The sequence below is a fragment of the Sinocyclocheilus rhinocerous genome, unplaced genomic scaffold, assembly GCF_001515625.1.
Source record: "Sinocyclocheilus rhinocerous isolate Xijiao unplaced genomic scaffold, SAMN03320098_v1.1 scaffold392, whole genome shotgun sequence".
Lineage (NCBI taxonomy): Eukaryota > Metazoa > Chordata > Actinopteri > Cypriniformes > Cyprinidae > Sinocyclocheilus > Sinocyclocheilus rhinocerous.
In genome coordinates this window covers 915,848-936,177 of record NW_015638990.1, presented here as the reverse complement: position 1 = coordinate 936,177, position 20,330 = coordinate 915,848, and the positions used below count along the sequence as shown (strand labels likewise).

Below are 20,330 nucleotides of genomic sequence, written 5' to 3'. Positions count from 1 at the left end.
TTTTCAGCATCATTACTCCAGTCTTCAGTGTCACATGATCTTCAGAAATCATTCTAATAGGCTGATTTGCTGCTCAAAAAACATTTCTTATTATTATCAAAACAGTTGTGCTGTTTAATATTTTTGTGGAAACCATGATAAATTTTTTTCAGAATTCTTTGATAAATAGTTCATAAGAACAGCATTTATTTGAAACAGGATTTTTTTTTTGTCTTTATTGCCATTTTTGATCAATTTAATACATCCTTGATTAATAAAAGTATTAATTTATTATTATATTTGAATAGCTCTTCAGCGGTATTTTATTTTCAAAATTTCAGTTATTATATATATATATATATATATATATATATTCACTCATATTTTGTGAGAAACTCAAACGATCAAATAGCTCAAAGTGACCCTTATTTTGAACTGAGGACCTGTATGCTAAACTACGACACTTCCGGGGCGTGTACGGAAAAATCCCGCGAGCTCAAGCTCCGAAACATGTCAAGCTGTCCACATGATCGCCATTATTACGCGTTTATTGATCAAGCTATCCCATAACTATTAAAATATCACAGGTAATATCCAGACTCTTATCTGTATAAACAAATATTTCACATGCTGCGTAATTTCTGTGGTGTATAGCGTTCGATAGGCACGTTTCAGGAATCTAGTGACACTGACCTATGCTGCTCCCTTCCAGCTTTCAGGGTATAATGAGACATGAATATGGATTTTTTAAAAAGACCCTCTATCCCTGAAGACGCAGTCCAGTATCAGCTTTTTCTGGTTCATCCTGACCCATCAGACGCAGAAGCTCATGAGAGATTCCTCCAGCAGATCCTGCAAAACATCCTCGCTGAGATCGCCCCTCTTCTGGTGCAGTACATCTGGCAACATCAAGCCTTCAATCTAAGATACCACCCTGAGAAAGGTATGCATATGTATATCAGTTTTGCAGTTCTAGAGAGTGTACATGTGACTAAGTTACCAAAAACTATCTTCTTTTACACTCCATAGATGTGCCTGCGCACCTGGGCGGTGTTACTCAGTTCGGTGATAATGTGGAGGACGAATGGTTCATCGTTTACCTGCTCAAACACATCACACAAACTTTTAGTGATGTAGCTGCTGTTGTCTATGATAATGATGGACAGTTTCTTCTGATTGAAGCAGCTGAACACCTGCCAAAGTGGCTGGACCCAGACAGCAGTGAAAACAGGGTTAGTATTGGACATTTAAATTGGTAAAAAAATGATATTATAATGTTTTATTGAATATAGCAATACCATGGTACTCCTTCAGGTACAAGTATGGTAATCTTTTTGAAATAGCATCTGTCTGAATTGTCATATATCTTTCGCTGTGATGTGTAAGCATTGGATTTAATACCAGCACTGATATCACACCACAGTTTTTGGATGTTATCATTTTCAGGAAAAAAAACAACAAAAGTAAGTAAGGTTTTTAAAAGTAAAGTTGTTCTTGTTATCATCCTGACGTGTATATATACGCTGTTCCCATTGGCTGTTCACTTTTTCTCTCTGTTGTTGTCTTTCTGAGGTGTTTCTGTTCCGGGGAGAGCTGCATATATTACCCAACCGCACACATTCTGGAGAGGTTGGCTGGGCCAGAAACTCAGTGCCTGCTGTGGGTCAGGCTCTAGAGGTGCTGCATTCACACACTGAGAGCTGTTTAGCCAAACAGCCCATACGCTCAGCTCTAGCCAGGAGGCTGGATGGGTGAGAGTGATGATATTGTTTCAAATAAGTATTTATATCGTTTCTGTATGTTTTTTTTAGGTTGTACTCCATAATCATTTGTATATGTGTGCAGGTATCCAGATAAAATCCAGCAGAATTTCCACCGTGTTCACTGTTATGTGCCTGCGGGCATTGCTGTGGTGTTGTCTAGGAGGCCTGACCTAATAGCCCCTGCCGTGTCTGCTTTCTATCTGCGTGACCCTGTTGACCTCCAGGCCTGTCGAACTTTCCGCACGTTTCCTCCTGACACTAGAGTTATGACATCAGTAAGAAGCAGTATGTTTAGTTCCAAATAAATGCTGTTTTTAAGAGACATTAATGAATCCTGAAAAAAAACCCGTCTTGATTTCCACAAAAATACTAAGCAGCAAAACTGCAAAAATGCTCCCTGAACACCAATTTAGATATTACTGCTATATTAAAATAGAAAACAGTTTTCAATATTTCACAATATTACTCTTTTTATTTCTCAAATAAATGCAGCTGTGGTGAGCGTAAGAGATTTGTTTTACAAAAAACATTAAAACAAAATCTTACCACACCCGAACTTTTGAATTATAGTGTACATTCAACCTGATGTAGCTATGAAACTGTTCCCTTCCCCCTTTCCTGTAGATAAAGTTTACACGCTGCTTGTATGCACAGCTGCAACAACAGAGTTTTGTTCCAGATCGGCGGAGTGGCTTCAAGCTTCCCTTCCGCTCTCATCCCCAGTACAGAGCTCATGAGCTGGGAATGAAACTGGTGAGTTTGTTATGTGTTATCTTGTTCTCCAGTCATGTATGGAGAAAGCTGACAATTAACACGCAGGTTTTAATCTTACAGAGATGAACATCTGTTTCTCCCAAGTATTTTACAAGTGGATTTTTAAAATATGTTCAGAAATGTGATTTTTCACACAAATCATTTTGTAACTATAGCGCAGAGGTGTAAAGAGTACCTAAAAACCATACTTGAGTAAAAGATGTAGTGGAGTAAAGAGTACAGATACTCATTCAATAATGTAGTGAAGTAGAGAGTAAAAGTTGCTAATATCTTTGATACTCAGTACAACTACAAAGTATCGAAAAAGATACTCAAGTACAGTAACTAATTACATTTACTCCAATACTTTACACCTCTGCTATAGCGCAGTGTTCTTTTTTCTGTTCATGTCTAAGGCCCATGGCTTTGAAATCCTGTGCTCCAAGAGTGGACCATCCTCATCAGAGAAAGAGGCTTCAGTCAGCAGTAACCCACTATGGAGAGGCTTTTTAGATAGTCTCAAAAATAATGGATATTTTAAGGTAGGAAAGAGTTTCTGTTCAAAATACTCAAATGAAGCAGATGATGCAAAGATTCCTTTGCTTGAGAGAAACGATTTAATAAAACATAAACGTCTCTTTCATTTTGTATGTGTGTGGATGTGTTTTTGCTTATGTGTTTGTGTATTTTTGTAAACCCAGGGTGAACTAGAAGGATCCGTTCGATACAAAGATCTAATGACATCAGCAGAGAGTTTCTTCAGACAGTCTGTAACCAGCACTCACCGGTGAGAGTGACTTTTTTTTTATTATTTGTTGTTCATCGTCACAGTTCAAAATCAAGTTTATTTGACTTTATCTGTGTGTAAATGTACTGGTATGTACGTGTAGTTCTATGGTTTGGGGTCACTAATAAATTAATAATTTTTTATTCAACAGGGATGTAGTAAATTGATCAAAAGTGACAGCAAAGGTGTTTTATGTTACAAAGGATTTCTGTTTCAAATAAATGCTGTTCTTTCGAATTTTCTATTCATTAAAAAATCCTGAAAAAAATTTATCTAAGTTTCCATAAAATATTAAAGAGCACAACTGTTTTTAACATTGATAATAATTAGAAATGTTTCTTTAGTACCAAATCAGCATATTAGAATGATTTCTGAAGGACCATGTGACAACATTTGTTGAGTTTTAATTATATTTCAAAATATTGCTGCATCTACTGTTTTTTTTTTTTATATAAAAGAAATGCAACCTTGTTGAGCATAAATGACTTTTCAACAGTAGTGTGTAAGTCTCATGTTACTCTTTCTCAAGCCCTGACATTCAGAATCCTGGTCAAGAGGTGATGAATGTCTTGGAGGATGCCTCCTACAGTTTGGAAGAGCTAAAAAATCAAGAGGCACATCTACCACCAGAGGACAGTATGTATTCTGTCTGATACTGTTTTCTCTGTGTGCTGCACATATTGGCATCAAATATTGAGTGTAATCTAGTATAATTGATTCACTGCTTTTGTTGAAAGTGAATCTAGACTGTGAATCGAACACAAAAATGGTTTCTGTCTTCTCGGAATCAATAGTGTTGTCCTCTCAATCGCCCCCTGTAGGCGATGCGTGGTTAGACATCTCACCTCAGGAGCTGGAGAGGCTGCTTGAGGAGAGAGGAGGTCGAGGGGTGAGCGATGGCACTCGCAAGACGCCACAACCTGATGAGGAGCTGCAGGAGGAAGAGGCTGGCTACAGTCTCATAGCTGTAACGAAAGGCATGAAGAACTTCATCAATGCCATGTCCTCTCATGAAGGAGCTGAAATACCCAGGTAATGATATTCCATCTGAACTGTCAATACTTCAGTTATTATTCACCATGATAATTTATGTCTTTCTTTGTCCTGAATTGTGTTTCAGATCTTGTCTGGCTGAGCCCTTTAGTTATGATCCAGATGCAGTAACCAGTGCACTTGATAGACTGCTAGGTGAGTTTGATTTTCAGAGAAATTAGACCATTTAAATCAATCCCACTTTTGGAAAAAAAAGTGTATATTCTTTTTTTGTTAAAGCTGATTTTTTATTTTTTTTTTTACTGAACTCCTTGTAATTTTATTTAGAAATCAGATTTATGCCTATTTTTATGCCCAATTTAATTGTCTGCACTGGTGGCCGACCAGTATTGATTTTTTTTTTTTATTGCTGATGATATTTTACAGAGCATGATGGCTGATATAAAGTCAATGTATATGATATCACATTGTTTAATTTTAGAGATAATGGAAAAAACACATGCCTGTTGCTGAAATGAAATTCATATTTATTTCTCATAATATTTACTAAATTAGAAATAATAAAAGAATGAATACATTTAAAGACAATAATTTGACCAAAAAAGAAAAATAAATCCGTAAAATAAACATTTATTCATATGGCAACTTCTTTATTCTGTCTGTAATCCCATTATAATATTTTTCACAAATAAAGTAATTTTACGTTGTCAATTCTGTCATTTCTGATACATTGGCCAAATAGAAAAACCTTTTTTGCTTATGGTAGTAACTAACAAATGCAAAATATATTGGTTAACTGCTAATCTGCACTACCTGAAAAGCACTAATAATTTGCACTTCCTGTTTTACAGGAAGTAAGGATGATGAGTTAGACTCTGACGACTTTGAGGATGATGATGATGAAGGCAATGATGTCAACGATGATGAAGAAGTGCAGAATGGCGAGTCTCAGGAGCAGGCAGGTGCCGAGGCGCTGGACAATCTGAGGAAATACATGGATGAAATGGACCAGGAACTGCAAAGCACAAATATTGGCAAAAGCTTTACACAGAATAACAGAGTGAGTCTCCACAGATGTTGTTTATCCTGTGCACATAACCTTGTGAATTTTTTTTTTTTTTATTGATTTATTTATTTTTCCATTTCCTTTTAGGCCAGTGATAAAGCAGATGAATCTAAAAGCTCATCATCCACCTCAAGGTCAGAGCTTGTTGAGGAAGAAATCCAACCGCTTGATGTGGATCTCAACCTGGTTTCAAATTTACTGGAGTCTCTCGCTTCTCAGGCCGGCCTTGCTGGGCCTGCTTCTAACCTACTGCAGAGTCTAGGCATCCACATCCCACCTGACGCAGATCAGTCCTGATACGTCAAACTAAAGTGGGAAAAATCAACTCACAGAGACTTATCACGCACTCAGTGTTCCTTCACCTAGTGCACATCAACTGTTCCTCTATCAGGTGGCTACATTTATGGTGTTCTGCTCCACACCCAGTACTGAACTGTGAATTATTACATCCTAAAATTGGCGTTTCTTTCAACACAGAGCACTTCCCTAAAAACTAACTGGGAATTTATTCTCTGATAAGATGTTGTTTATCATGTTGTTCTCCATTAAATATTATTTTATCTTTTTGAATAAAGATAATATTTTCTGAGATGTTTCATAAATTACGATTACGTAATTTGAGATTAATCAAACCGATAAGTATGCATCTATCATAGAAAAGGAATGGCGATATTTCACAGTGCTTATCTACGCTGACATTACTGATAAACTAAACAAATTGCATGCTCGTGTAACATTAACCAAGTCTTTACAGATAAATCAATCATGCCTGATTAGAAGCAAAGCCTCAGAACTTTTTTACCCTCATGATTCTTGCTTGGGCAGACTGGCCTACGCTGGTAACAATATAAATGCGTAGTAGGTGTGATCTGTATCTGTGCGTTATGTACCGCTTACATCATAAAGAAAAGGTGCTGGAAATGTTCTAATTCTATTTATACCAAAATATGAGAAGAAAACAGAAACACTAGTTTAGGTAGGACCTCATCAATATGTTTTATTTGCTCCAAACATTAACAATAATACTGTAGTTTGTACTGTATATTAGGAGCTAAATAAATACATGAGTCACAGGTATTCTATTTAAATAATATATTACTACTGTAATAGTCTTAAGTCATTGTATTGCAGTTTATATCCCTTTATAGCTTATAGTTTATATTTCTAGAAACCATGCAGTGAAGGGCTCCTCTGGTCTAAGTTTGTAAGGTTATTGTAAGAGGAATGGCATACTTAGGTGACTCTCACAAAGCTTGTCAAGAACATGCTTAGATCATATTTCACCCTCAAAATATAAAAAAATTTAAATATATATATTTTGCATTAAAAATGAAGGTCTTTTTACGGCCTTTAAGGTTCATTACTTTTGTATTTTGTCGTTATTTTCATGGCAATTAAGCGCATTGTCCATTCTTTTTACTGTAATTCATCTGGATGTTTGTCATTTTCATGACTTTTTAAAAATAAAAGCGTAAAATAAAGGCATAAGTTAAACTCAGTACAACCAATAGGCTACAACCATGACTTCATTTTTGCATTGCAGTAATTAGAATGAGGATTTTGCACTATGAAACTGTGGTTTATTTATGAAACTATCATGAAAATTACATTGCAATGCAAACCCTAAAGGTCCTAAAAAAGGCTTAATTTTCTTTTTTGCAAAAAAAAATATATTTTTTTCTTTCTCAGAACTTCCAGCTGAGACATAAAAATAATAATATAGCCTGTACAAAAAAGCTGGTCTGAGAGACCTGTTTTTTACCTTTAATAATTTAATTCCAGAACTTAAGTATCAGCTCCTTCATGAAAACACCCCATTTGTAGGATGTGTGTCATAGTTGTGTCGTAGTTTCAGTGCAAGCGAAGAAAGGAGTCGCACATCAGTGCTAACTGGTAGCATTACCATATTAATTAATTATAATTATCTTAACATGAGGTTGTCATGCCTATAAATTTGGTTTTAATACTGTTATCATCAATCATGTATTTGATTGATCAGGTATTTGATTGGTTACTCTACATCAGTGATGGGCAAACTTGGCCCTTCCAGGCCACTTTCCTGCAGAGATTTGATCCAACCCTGATAAAACTCACCTGCCTGTAGCCTTCTAGTAGTCTTGAAGACAATGATTAGCTGGTTCAGGTGTGTTTGATTAGGGTTGGAGCTAACCTCTGAAGGAAAGTGGCCTGGAAGGGCCAAGTTTGCCCACCCCTGCTCTACATAAACGGTTCCTCTTCAGAATGATCTACACTCTGATTGGTCCGTATGTCCTATAGCAGACTGAACAGGGGCAGAACCAGCCCTCTGGTCGCATGCAGCATGGCTGCTGGGAGAGCAGAAAAATACAGTGCTGTTACATCCACAAAGAGAAGCTGCACAGCACCCAGCAGTAACATTCCAAGCATGTATCCCAGAAACAGCAGACTGTGCCAGTTGCCATGCATCAGTGCCTTTGGTCCATCAGGGTGCAAAACACACAGGAACCCTAACAAGAGGGTACGTGTCACTGTCAGAGTGTAGTAAAGGTCAAAGGTTGAGGCATGGCCTCGCTCTGTTTGGGAGACTTTGGCTAGCCAGGCAAGAGAGAGGCTGTGAAGGACAAGGTTAAGGGGAGAGTAGATATACTCCAGCGGCTCTATCGCATGAAGTCCTTTACATCCTGAAAAGAGAAATCAAATGCGATTAATAACTTTAAAAAATGGCATATTCCTTTTCACAGATATTTTAAGCCATCATGCACTGAAAAAAAAAACCTGATGTAAAAACAATTTTCACTCAGAAATTGCTAGTAAATTTCACAACAGAGGGCATTTTTAGCACTGTTGTTTCCGTTGTATTTTTTTTCCATTGATTTTCCCCATAGGGATTTTTAAAAAGTCTTCGGTAAAGCATTATAAGCTATAAACCAAACCAACCAGCTACAAGGTGAATCACAATATATTTGAAGCAAAATAGTATTCAAGTATTCATACAGAATGACAAAGGTACAAGACTGTACTTTAGTGACTTTGACAGCTTTAGTGAGGGAAAGAACTACAATCCCAGGAACCATTGCAGGTGATATAATTTAATTAAAGGGGTCATATGATGCGATTTAAAATTTTCTTATGGAGGACTGTTTTCTGATCCTGGTAGAGTAGACTACAATGCCGGCTGTTCTGACTCACAGACTGTAAGCACGTTTTTTATATTTAAAGAATTTGCCACTGACGATTCAAACGCGAGTTTTGAGCAGTGTAGAGTAGCGTTTGTAGTTTGTCATTTCTCCGATCACAAATGCAGACATGGTTTTATTTTTAAGCGGCACGATGCAACGCGTAAAAAGACAGTATATCATTATAATCCGTAATTATGTCCCCACTGGATGCAACAAATACTTTATAATGGGTTTTAATGTTTTTGTCTCGTCGCTCCGGCCGGGACAAGGCATCACAATATGGTAAGGGGCGTAACATTTCCTTCACACGCTTGAGGTATTCGGCCAATCACAACGCACTGGATAGCTGGCCAATCAGAGCGCACCTTGCTTTTCAGACCGATGAGCTTTGTAAAAATCGACGCGTTTCAGAAGGCGGGGCATAGAGGAGAAACAATAATGTACAGTATGTGGAAAATAATGTGTTTTTTTAACCTTAAACCGCATAAACACATTTCATTACACCAAATACACCAAATTTTATTTTTTGCAACATCATATGACCCCTTTAAAAGAATGGTGAAATATAAAACCATTTATTTACAGTGTTTGTACTGTTGTTTCGGCTGTAGGGAGATCGAAACGATTATGTCATTTGTGGTGCTTCATAAAAAAGGGCATTCATAGCAAGCTCATTGGATGAAATTTTCTGCACTGCATCATAGGTAATGTAGTTCATCATGAATTCAGCTGTTAAACTACAATTATGTTCTTTGAATCTTCAGAATGTCGAGCTTTATAAATGTTTTATGAATGTTAAGGAAATATTAATTTTGCAAACATTATTGGAACGTTACTTTTGAGTGTTCTCTGAACGTACTGAATTGAGTAGTATCATTTAAAAAATGTTAGATTAACATTTAACTAAATAATTTCAGAAACTATGATTCATGAATGTTGTATAATGTTTTTGTGCTGACATATTGAGAATATTCTTAAAGACCAGACAACTTTTAACAAACCTTCTATTAATGATACTGAAATAATGTTCATTACTTTGAGAGAACCTTGCAAAAACATCAGCCAAATTTCTTAGAACGTAAGCTAGATAACAACTTAGGAGCTCACAACAGCTCAGCCTTTAAAGGTTTATATGCTATGATTAAAAAAAATTCCCTATGGAGAAAATGAATAACATTTTTACTTCTGGAACCCGACTGTTGCAAAGAATGGTAAGTAACACATCTAATTAAAAGTGAACAGTGTACCTGTGACGGTAACCGAGGCGACAGTGAGCACAGTCAAAAGGGAGGAGACATGGATGGAGCCTGGCATACTCAGTGCAAACAGGTGACCCAAGCTCAGACTGACCATTGGGAGGAAGCGGGCGACTAGCGGGTACAGGCCAGAGTGGGAACAGGCTTCAGCCCATATGGCCAGAATGCACTGGATGCTCCCACAGACCGCCGGCACAAACAAACGCTCGCCCAGCCTCAGTGAAAAAGGCTTCAGGTGGATCAGACCCACGCCGTGCAAAGCTAGCAGTGCCAAGAGATTTAGAAACACCTGAAGGGAAGGAAGCAAAAGCAAGAGGAAGTTTAACAAGCCTAAAACACACTGGAGATTAAAACGTGATACCCAGTGCCATAAATCAGAGTGCCCAGTGCCCAGAGTCATATACCGCTGACTTTTCATTGTGTACCTAAGAAAACCACTTTCAGAGCATAGATAAACATAACAAATGATAACATGACATTTAAGCAGTAACAGCTGTATCACACTACTTTAAACAACATTTTACCATTTTTAGAATTATTATACATGCAGTTTTAAGACCACATTTAATACACTGAATATTTGTCACACTGCAATCCTACTGAACTGTGCAAGTGAACTGCAAAAAAGTTAGAATTTTTAAAAACTGTTAAACAATTACAGCATAATAAATCTACATTTTCTCTTATATATACAGTAGAGCAGGATCCAAACATCTGAGATTGGATTGAAAATCTGGGATTGAAAATCTCATTTCAATTTGGAAATAAAGTATTAAGATTTTGAAATTATGAATCTTTATAATGCAAAATGAGTAAGATTCTGTGCTGTTTCTAGGTCAATAATCAAACAATTTGTGACACTGATCATGTGACTCTTTGTAGAGATGGTCACAAGCTCAAGATGCTCTTTGGATCATGTCAAATTATGGTTGTGGAGCTCATGCAGCTCACATGCTACTGTAATTAAAGCAAAAGAGAGACGACCTAAATGCTAAGATGTTCTGTACTTTTATTAAACTGATAGTTTTACTAGTATTCTCAGACTTTGACCCCGCTGTAGATATACATTTTAATCTAAAATCTTCCATTTGTCAGCTGCTGACATCCCGTCTGCATTTTAAACATATAGCCCAGCCATAACATTCAAACACAAACAGTAAAAGGACTCCACCAGTTTATAGCACTAGTCAAATGATCACATGTAACACACCTAATGATTCATCAGAGATCTGCCCAGTCTTGTGCTTTACACCCTACAAATAATCTATGTACACACTGAGAGATATGTAACGCTGATGATGATATGGTTTATATGCAAATTACTGTAGGACTTTAAATAATGGTCCACTTGACATAATCCTGGCATAAAACACCTTGACATCTCATGTTTGAATGGAAAGTTTTCCACTGAATAACAGCTTGGCTGAAAGAAAACTACTGTGTGACTTTAGAAAACTTGGAATGTAGCAAACAAGTTGTAAGTAGTACTTTCATGCCACTTTTCTGAACATATTAGAGTTTCCCTTTAACTTTCATTGTATGAAACAGCAGCTTAGACATACTGCAAAATTTCTTTGAATAACTGAGAGCTTTTTAAACTTTGCCTAAAAAACTCATCTTTTCAATTTAATTCAATCAGATGCTTTGAAACTTTATTTTATTGAGATTTTATTTATAGCATCATTTGGGCATCATCATATTTATTAATATTCTGAATCATAATATTTTCATTTTAATTCTGTCAAAGTTTCTGAAATTTTGTTGTATTTTTGTCATGTTTAGTATTTTTTAATATGTCTATCTATATCATTTTTTTCAGTTTCAGTTATAGTTATTTTAGTATATCAAGTTTTAAATTAAAATGATATCTTTTTTAGGCAACTAGCTGAAATTTAAAAAAAAATATTTATTCCCGTTTTATTGGTTTTAGTTAACTATAATAACCCTTTTTAACTTTAATTAATAATAATTTTATAAATTATTTTTAATTTTAAAAGATTAATATTTTTTTTATTTTAAACTGGCCAGAGCTTTCTGCACTGACCCCGAAGGGGATTAGAAAGCTAGAAAAATCCTCTGATCATTAGTTATGTAAGGCAACTTTAAAATCTGCATGTTCAAGATCATAACTAATAAATAACTGATAAAGATGAACCTGTGTGGGCAAAGTACCTGTATGAATGCAAGTGGCACCGCATAAGGATAGTGATACTGGGGAATGAAGATCCTGCTTACAAAACTGTGTAGATTATCTGCCAGAGCATACACAATCACAGCCACCAGGGCCGCGATGCACAGCAGAAGTGGCACCAGAGGTTTACACACTTCATACACACAAGCTCTCAGAGCATGTGGCGTATGCATCTGCCACCATGCCGAACTGAAACACACATGGACAGACAGTAAATTGATTAAGCCTTAATAGACATTTTTACCCCTAAATCTAAGAATATCACATTAAAGATACTGAAGCAGTATGGTATAATCTCACAAGCATTGATGATAGAGAGATATTTTATGGCTACTATGCACAGCACATTAACAAACAAGTATTCACATTCACAAATTTTAACCAGGCTTTGTGCTCATTAAAGCTTTCAGTCACAAATAAATTTGTTTTTACCATCTGGACACCAGATTTTGCCAGGGGTCCATACTAGCGGTCCACCCACCCCAGGACCGGTGGAGTGGAATATTATTATTAATTTTGACCCCTTTACAGCATCAGGGTTTGGAGGACGGACGTAAAACTACCTGCACACAAACACAAGGTATCAAAACAATCCAAAACAATGTCACCATCACTATTAGAAACAAAAGTCTTCTAATATAGATTTTAGAAAACTGTTATAAATAAATCAACAGCAGCATATAGGCTATCATGGAATACACTGACCATTATTTTTGCCCAATGTAATCTTCATTTCAGCCATTAACACAACAAACGTTGCCATATATCTTGTTTTGTCCTGTAATTCAAATTAGTATTGTACGTAAAACACAAAGTCCAAAAATTTTGTAAACGTTTTAACTTTTTACAGAAAACATGAAAAATAGAATAATAGAATTTAACATTTTAATTTTCAGATTATAATAACATTAGCCTCCTAAAAAAAGTAAGCCCATTTGATAGTTTAATTAAATGTATCTAAATAAATGAAAAAAATACCAAAATAAATAATAAAACATACAGTACAACATACAGAAAAGAAAAATAACGATAATATAGACCAACTCACATCTCTTGGTCGTCAAGAGATCTTGTTTTTCCGTTATGTATTTTCGCCAACGGATTGACTGAAAAAAACTGTTCAGTCTCTGTCATGAGGGACCAAGCAGAAGTGGACTTTGATATTATCTCACTCTGAGAGGAAAAAAATAAGAATTATTTGAACTAACTTCCGTCGACGAGAGGTTTACTTTCACCCGTTTGTCTGGGGCCGTTCAAATCTGTGTTTCTCCTGGATTTAGTCCTTCCGTTACCTCTCGTTTGAGTGCTTTGAGAGCATATATCTGTACCTGCGACAGACTCAGGGCAGAAGGACAAGCGGAGTTAATAATTGAATACGTCACCTTGCAGCATGAAAGCTCATTACGTTGCTCGGTAAATATTTTCTTACCGACGACGCATTTATGTTGTTGTGCACCACACACATGCACGCACGCACACACACACACACATTAAGTGTTTTAGGCGTAGTAAAATATATTGAGAAGTAGTAGAATACAGGCTACATCAAAAATACTGTGGAACCTCCAATTTTTATAGTTTTACTCATACTGTTATTTACTTAAGATGATTAGCTTCTCGTTTCTTTATTGGATATATAATGAAGCGGTATCCTTATAAAACAGACAGAAGAAGGGCATATTTGTCAGCCAAAAATGTTCCACCTGATGCCATCTGTATATGACAATCACCCTCCCCCCACCTATAAACTTTATTGCTTTGATAACCAAACATTTGTAATGCCAACTACACAATGCACAAATGTATAGAAAAAAATAAGGATATGACATTTTAAAGGTCAGCTATGTACATAAAAGCAATTAGTTCATATATAGTAATGTAATTAATAATTAAAATGAATGTATACAAACCATATATTCAATACAATTTGTTCTAGTACACATGACAAAATTGCACCATTCATTTCGACTATGTATTCACAGTATAAATTGCCCAAAACTGAGACATGACTACACAGACAGCATTTGTGTATAAAGAAGATTTTTATTAAGGTCAATAAAGGCATCTCAGCAGACAGAAAGTGACCAATTTAATTTGGATGTGCTGTCCTACCTTCATACTAAGAGTGATTAAACTTGAGTGACTCACCTTAACCATCATTCACAGGACGCTGTTACAGTCTGTTTTGGGTAATTAAAAGTAGGGATCATTTTATGTTATGCTTGAAAGTCAATATGGCTTCCAATTAGATAAAATGAATGCATTACAACATAGAGAGTGTAAATAAAACATCCATTAGGTCCATGATTAATTACTAATAATAAGACAAACATTTCTGTCTGAATATGTGTGTGCACATATGAGAGTATTTTTGTGGCTAGCAGCTGGATCCACAGAATAAATAGAGAAATGTACTGAGGGCAAACAAGCACATTATATCCATAACAGGTTGGTGAGAATCATAGAACAGACAGTCAATGCAATATCACCATGGCAACCCAGCACTTATTAATCAGGTCAAATATCAGTAAGAACATACCGATTTGGTGACATCATAGTACTGTGGAATGGCGCAGTGACGGTGGGTCAATAAATGAAAGGACGTTCCCCCCTAAAGTCATTATTTACTCACCCTTATGTCATTCCAAATATTCTAGAAAACCCCCTTTTTTTTCGTTCTATTTGGGCTGTATGTGTGTTTTTTTAGCTAGCATATACACTACCCATTAGAAGTTTGGGATAATTAAGAATTGTAATGTTTTTGTAAAGAAACATCTAATGCACACACAGAGCTACATTTATTTGATAAAAAAAACAGTAAAATATTATTACAATTTAAAAGGAACTGTTCACTATTTTAAAAATGTCATTTATGATTTAGTGCTCAATTATTATCAATTAATATTAGTGTTTAAATATTAATAATGGTGCTCATTATAATCAATGTTGAAATGGTTTTCTGCTGCTTAAATTCAGCTTTGCCATCACAGGAATTGCATTTTATCTTTTAATTAATATTTTAAAATATATTAAAATAGAAAACAAATTGTTATAATATTCTAAAATTTTACTGTTTTCACTACATTTTTGATCAAATAAATGCAGCCTTGGGGATGAAAACTTCATAATTATTAAAAAATATACTTAAAAATTAAAAATATATAAAAAAAAAAAAAATCATAATTATTCCAATAGTGTATTCCGGTAGTGTATTAAAGAATATATTCCCCATAAAAAATAGCAGTATACAGGCTGGATTTGATTAGGGTGCATGATAAATAAACTATTTGTATTATATAAAAAATATATATGCATTTTGTTATTTGACTTTCATTCAGAAGTGTCTGTGTGTGACACTCTGACCTGTCATGGCCAGCTCACCCCCTGCTCATGTAGAGCACTTCACAGTCCCGCATTACCCCGGCAACCCACTAAAATAAGGACCTGACAAAGAGGGAGGGAAAGAATAGAATGGAAGGGAAAAAACAAAAAAAGCAGTTGTTTTTTACACAGTGACATGCGGAGAACGATTTAACAACCACAAGGATGTAAAATTCTACGTACATTCCAGTTCTTTTGGTAGATTTTGGATGTATTGGAGCAGAGGAATGCTGTAGGCAGTGTGTATTTTGCATGGTGTTGGTTTGAGTGTGTGTATCAGGATGGTTGCATTCTCTCTCTTACCTTTTGGCCCATAGAAGAGAGAGAGAGAGAGAGAGAGAGAGCTTCGGTCCCGAATGACTCCCATCCAAAACCATGGGCATTGTGGTGTCCAGGTGAGTACATCTGATAACATAATTATTATTTTCTTTCTGATAGTATTATTTGTTCACAAAATAACAGACGTTGACAAGGAATTGTGAAAATAATAAATGTCAATACTTCACCTGATGTGCCTCTAAAGTGCATCACTTGTCCTCTGGTGGTTGATAGGATCTGTGTGTAACTGCTGATTACATTAGCTAGAATATAGAGTGTTTATATGGAAAGCCGTTGTAACATTTAATCTATAAGCCGTACTAGTATCTATTTTCTATTAATCTTTTCCATTAAGTACTAGTACTTAATGGAAAAGATACTAGTATCTAAAAAATAGATACTAGTACCATGAAAATAGATACTAGTACGGCTTACAGATTAAATGTTAAAAAGGCTTGCCATAGTGTTTACACATCAATTGCTAGAATTCTCTCCCCTCCCCCCTTCTCCCTCTCCTCGCAGAGCTGATAAATGTCGTTTGGTTGGCTCCACTGGCTCGCGGGGCTCTCTACAGGTTCAGAACAGCGCCCCCTGTAGGGAGATGAATGGAACAGTCAAACTTTCTCAAATTAACGTCATTGAATCCTCTCAGAACAACACTGAAGGTAGGTCAACATACCTAAAGAATAAAGACGCTGCAAAATTAATCACTGCTTGTGTGTATATCAATGAGATACATTTTTTAAAATAAAAGACTGGTTGAAATATCAAACATGGGCTCATATAATACATCATTAATAAAAATAATTTTCTAAAAATAAATAAATAAAATGACTACGTTTTTAATTGTACATTAATTTGCTGTAGAAACTGTCTGTGATAAATGTTAAAATAACTTTGTGTGTGTGTGTTTCCTTGTGTTTTTGTGTGAAAGAGCTTTTGATTCCTGCACTTCCAGAAAAAGCAAATATAGAAAGAGGTTATGTGACCCCACAGCAGGTATACAACCTCCTGAATGCTGAAGCGGGCCAACCTTCACTGCATGATCCCTATTATATACTGATACTGGACTGCCGCTCTGCAGAGAGGTAACAGTGATACACATAAATACATACATATGTATATATAGATATGTACATTCAATGAAAGGATCATGAATGGTTCTGGCTTTTAAGTTTAATGGTAACTAACTTGTGTGTGTGTGTGTGTGTGTGTGTGTACATGTGCAGATATAAGCAGAGTCACCTGGTCACAGCCCGTGCCAGTGTGACGGTGATGCATCCAGAACTGGGCTGTTTGATAAGCTGTGTTCAGCTGCAGGAGTTTTCTATAATACTGCTATACGCTGAAGAAGGCCAAAGTCCAGGTATAACATTTTTATAATATAAATAAAATAACTGCCGCTCTGCAGAGAGGTAACAGTGATACACATAAATACATACATATGTATATATAGATATGTACATTCAATGAAAGGATCATGAATGGTTCTGGCTTTTAAATTTAATGGTAACTAACTTGTGTGTGTGTGTGTGTGTGTGTGTACATGTGCAGATATAAGCAGAGTCACCTGGTCACAGCCCGTGCCAGTGTGACGGTGATGCATCCAGAACTGGGCTGTTTGATAAGCTGTGTTCAGCTGCAGGAGTTTTCTATAATACTGCTATACGCTGAAGAAGGCCAAAGTCCAGGTATAACATTTTTATAATATAAATAAAATAAAACCTAATTAAAATGATTAATAATAATAATATAGCTAAATCATACATTTTAAAAATTATGTTATACATTTATAAATTAACATAAATGTATTATTAATGAATATACTTTATATTATGTTCAATAAATGCCAATAAGTTTGATAATAATATGTGACCTTGGACCACAAAACCAGTCATAAGGGTCAATTTTGTTTTTAATTGAGATTTATACATCATCTGAAAGCCAAATAAATAAGCTTTTCATTGATGTTTGGTTTGTTAGGATAGGATATTTGGCCGAGATACAACTATTTGAAAATCTGGAATCTGAGGGTGCAAAAAATCAAAATATTGAGAAAATCACCTTTAAAGTTGTCAAATGAAGTTCTAAGCAATGCATATTACTAATCAAAAATTAGGTTTTTATATATTTACAGTAGGACATTTACAAAAATATCTTCGTGGAATGTGATCTTTACTTAATATCCTAATGATTTTTGGCATAAAAGAAAAATCGATAATTTTGACCCATACAATGTGTTTTTGGATATCGCTACAAATATACCTGTGCTACATATGACTGGTTTTGTGGTCCAGGGTCACATATAAAAAAGTTATTGTTATTATTTAAAAGGTTATACATTATATTCATAATAATACCTTAATATTAACTGATAAATATACTTAAAGTATAACATAACCTCATAATTTATTGAAATGTTTTATTTAGCTATATTAATATTATTATTATTATGTTTAAATGTGTTATATACGGTATGTGACATTATACCTTTATAAATTATTATAAAAAGTATTATTTATAAATACAATTATATTATGTTGAATAAATGACAAGTTTAATAGGTAACACTTTGTTTTGATAGTGCACATGATAGACATTTTACTAACTCTAAGTAACTTTGTGAGCATAATAATAATAATTTAACAAAAACAAGTTATGGTTATTTTTTAAAAGATTATAAATCATATTTATAAATAATACTGTTGTTTTAATTGATAAATATATAACATAACCTTATGATTTATAAAATGTATTATTTACCTATTATTATGTTAATTGGGCAGTTTTATTAGACTTTAATAATAATAATAATAATAACTTTGTGTAAAACAATGAAAATAATATATTAAAATAATGTATAATATTAAAATAATGTAATAAAAATACAATAAAGTACAAATATTATTATAAATATATTAAAATAATAATGTATAAATATGGCTGTATATGTGGCTTTGTGCTCTAGTTGGCAGTCAGGAGGCACGCGCTGACTCTCCTACTCTCCAGCACTGTTTCTTCCAGCTGAGTGCTTTGGGAATGGACCCTGTAATCCTCCAGGGGGGCTATTCTGCTTTTCACTCTCTCTATCCCTTTCTGTGCACCCCTCGCATGGTCCTACTGGAGTCAGAGCGTCGCTCCCTCACCATCTATCCCTCTGAAATCCTGGAGGGGGCGCTATACCAGGGCTCTGCCTCGCAGGCACATGACTACCGTATCATCAAAAACCTCCACATCACACATGTGGTCAATGCCACAGCTGAAATCTCGGATGCCTTCCCGAGTGTTTTACGTTATCTTTGGCTACGGCTTAGTGATGACGCACAGCAGGATCTTCGGCAGGCCTTTCCAGAAGCTTCTCGGTTCATCGCTGAGGCTTTGCAGGGGGCACCGGGGGCACCAGGCGGCCGGGTGTTGGTGCACTGCAGCCTTGGACGGAGTCGTAGCTCGGTGCTGACGTTGGGATTCCTGATGGAGCATCGCCGTTGGTCTTTGCTACATGCTTTTCGTTGGCTGAAGGAAAGACGAGCTTGCGCTGCCCCGAATGCTGGGTTTCTTCGTCAGCTCTCTGACTACGAGGAACTGCTGTTTGGTCAACGGCTCACCTCACTGGATGACATCCGTCTCTGAGAAATACTGAAGGAAAATACAGTGACATGAAATGAAGGAATCCTCTTCACAGACTTATAGAGTTGGTTGTGTTGATCTTGGTTAATAATAAGAATTTGACAGACTGAAGAAAAACTTTGTTTGTCATATGATGACTTAAACACAAACATCCATTAATCTAACACAAATGGAAGTTTGTGGATGGCCTTATCCACAAAAAAGAATAATAGAATGTATTAGGAAATATTAGAGAATACATTTAATACATCATAAGCCAAAGAAAGACAAATATCATTCTAATATTTCATATGTGCTCAAAACTAGCAAGATGAACATTCAGGTAGGATGAAGGGGGAAAAAATCAGAAAAGTCATTGTTTTTGATGTGATTTTACTGTTTAAACAGGTACAAAACAGTGAATGGTAATTACAACATTTAAAAAAAAAATTTTGTCTTTGCTTTTTATTTTTATTTTAGGATGTGCGGTGGCCTGAGGGATTAAAGGTGAAAAAAATTATTTGTGTCTAGTTTAGGTTTAGTTTGTAATAATATAAATGTTTTGTTTTTGAGATTCTTCCAATATAGGAGAGAGATCTATTGACCAAAAAAGGCAATAAAGTCAGTAAAAAAACAAGTTTGAATCACTGGTGTAAATACAAACGGCACAGAACATACACAGCTGCAGACTGAAGTGTTTGACCTTTTTCTGCCCTTAATGATTTACACTGAGGACTGGGAAGAAGAAAAAGTTTGGAATTAGCCTTACGGGAATGTGCCAAATTCATTTTAGTAGTAGAGTCAGATGTTTGGCTAGCGTTGCAATGACAGGAGTATTACAAGAAATCATAATTGATTTAAAAAAAAAATACTAATAAAAAACACTGAAGACAACTCTCAAAGGATTGTGCTAAAACATGTTAAAACATGCTAAAAAATGTTTATTTTTATTTTGTAAATGAGCATATTTTCTTTAAATTCTTTTGAAATGCTCAATATTTTTACATCAGTTATGCACAGAGTGCAATAAACTGTCTTTATAACACAAATGCGTTCCACTGTGTCTCTATTGTGCTGGT

General features: G+C 35.4%; 3 protein-coding genes across 6 annotated transcripts; 2 read left to right on the top strand and 1 right to left on the bottom strand.

The window, feature by feature from the left end:
• The first annotated feature begins 442 nt into the window (after positions 1-442).
• Positions 443-6,665, top strand: ecd (ecdysoneless homolog (Drosophila)). Its single transcript, XM_016566408.1, has 13 exons — positions 443-566; positions 692-922; positions 1,009-1,211; positions 1,552-1,730; positions 1,825-2,017; positions 2,367-2,495; positions 2,912-3,037; positions 3,197-3,282; positions 3,812-3,918; positions 4,104-4,314; positions 4,403-4,470; positions 5,127-5,335; positions 5,429-6,665. The coding sequence occupies exons 2-13, from the start codon at positions 712-714 to the stop codon at positions 5,636-5,638; spliced, it is 1,932 nt and encodes a 643-aa protein (XP_016421894.1). The 5' UTR covers positions 443-566; positions 692-711; the 3' UTR covers positions 5,639-6,665.
• An 898-nt stretch (positions 6,666-7,563) lies between these two features.
• On the bottom strand, positions 7,564-13,304 carry LOC107750860 (uncharacterized). Of its 4 annotated transcripts, none has more exons than XM_016566409.1 (6): positions 12,995-13,304; positions 12,652-12,724; positions 12,379-12,509; positions 11,928-12,135; positions 9,747-10,044; positions 7,564-8,001 (listed from the first exon to the last, which is right to left on the bottom strand). In XM_016566409.1, exons 3-6 carry the CDS (start codon positions 12,408-12,410, stop codon positions 7,613-7,615), a joined length of 927 nt encoding a protein of 308 aa, XP_016421895.1. In that variant the 5' UTR covers positions 12,411-12,509; positions 12,652-12,724; positions 12,995-13,304; the 3' UTR covers positions 7,564-7,612. The 4 variants fall into 4 exon arrangements, with proteins under 4 accessions (XP_016421895.1, XP_016421897.1, XP_016421896.1 ...); XM_016566411.1 differs by having other exon boundaries at positions 13,155-13,304; XM_016566410.1 differs by lacking the exon at positions 12,652-12,724.
• Positions 13,305-17,050: 3,746 nt separating this feature from the next.
• LOC107750875 (dual specificity protein phosphatase 1-like) lies at positions 17,051-19,275 on the top strand. Its single transcript, XM_016566440.1, has 3 exons — positions 17,051-17,060; positions 17,200-17,336; positions 18,614-19,275. The coding sequence occupies exons 2-3, from the start codon at positions 17,246-17,248 to the stop codon at positions 19,273-19,275; spliced, it is 753 nt and encodes a 250-aa protein (XP_016421926.1). The 5' UTR covers positions 17,051-17,060; positions 17,200-17,245.
• Positions 19,276-20,330: the final 1,055 nt, after the last annotated feature.

Coding starts and splice junctions, on each gene's coding strand:
- LOC107750860 (XM_016566409.1), bottom strand. CDS start 12,410: ATGGACCCCTGGCAAAATCTGGTGTCCAGATG. Junction 10,045..11,927: donor TGCCACTTGCATTCATACAG/GTACTTTGCCCA, acceptor CCTTCCCTTCAG/GTGTTTCTAAATCTCTTGGC. Junction 8,002..9,746: donor CGCCTCGGTTACCGTCACAG/GTACACTGTTCA, acceptor TTCTCTTTTCAG/GATGTAAAGGACTTCATGCG.
- ecd (XM_016566408.1), top strand. CDS start 712: ATGAATATGGATTTTTTAAAAAGACCCTCTATCCCTGAAGACGCAGTC. Junction 3,038..3,196: donor AAAATAATGGATATTTTAAG/GTAGGAAAGAGT, acceptor TTGTAAACCCAG/GGTGAACTAGAAGGATCCGT. Junction 3,283..3,811: donor TCTGTAACCAGCACTCACCG/GTGAGAGTGACT, acceptor CTCTTTCTCAAG/CCCTGACATTCAGAATCCTG.
- LOC107750875 (XM_016566440.1), top strand. CDS start 17,246: ATGCATCCAGAACTGGGCTGTTTGATAAGCTGTGTTCAGCTGCAGGAG. Junction 17,337..18,613: donor TGAAGAAGGCCAAAGTCCAG/GTATAACATTTT, acceptor TTTGTGCTCTAG/TTGGCAGTCAGGAGGCACGC.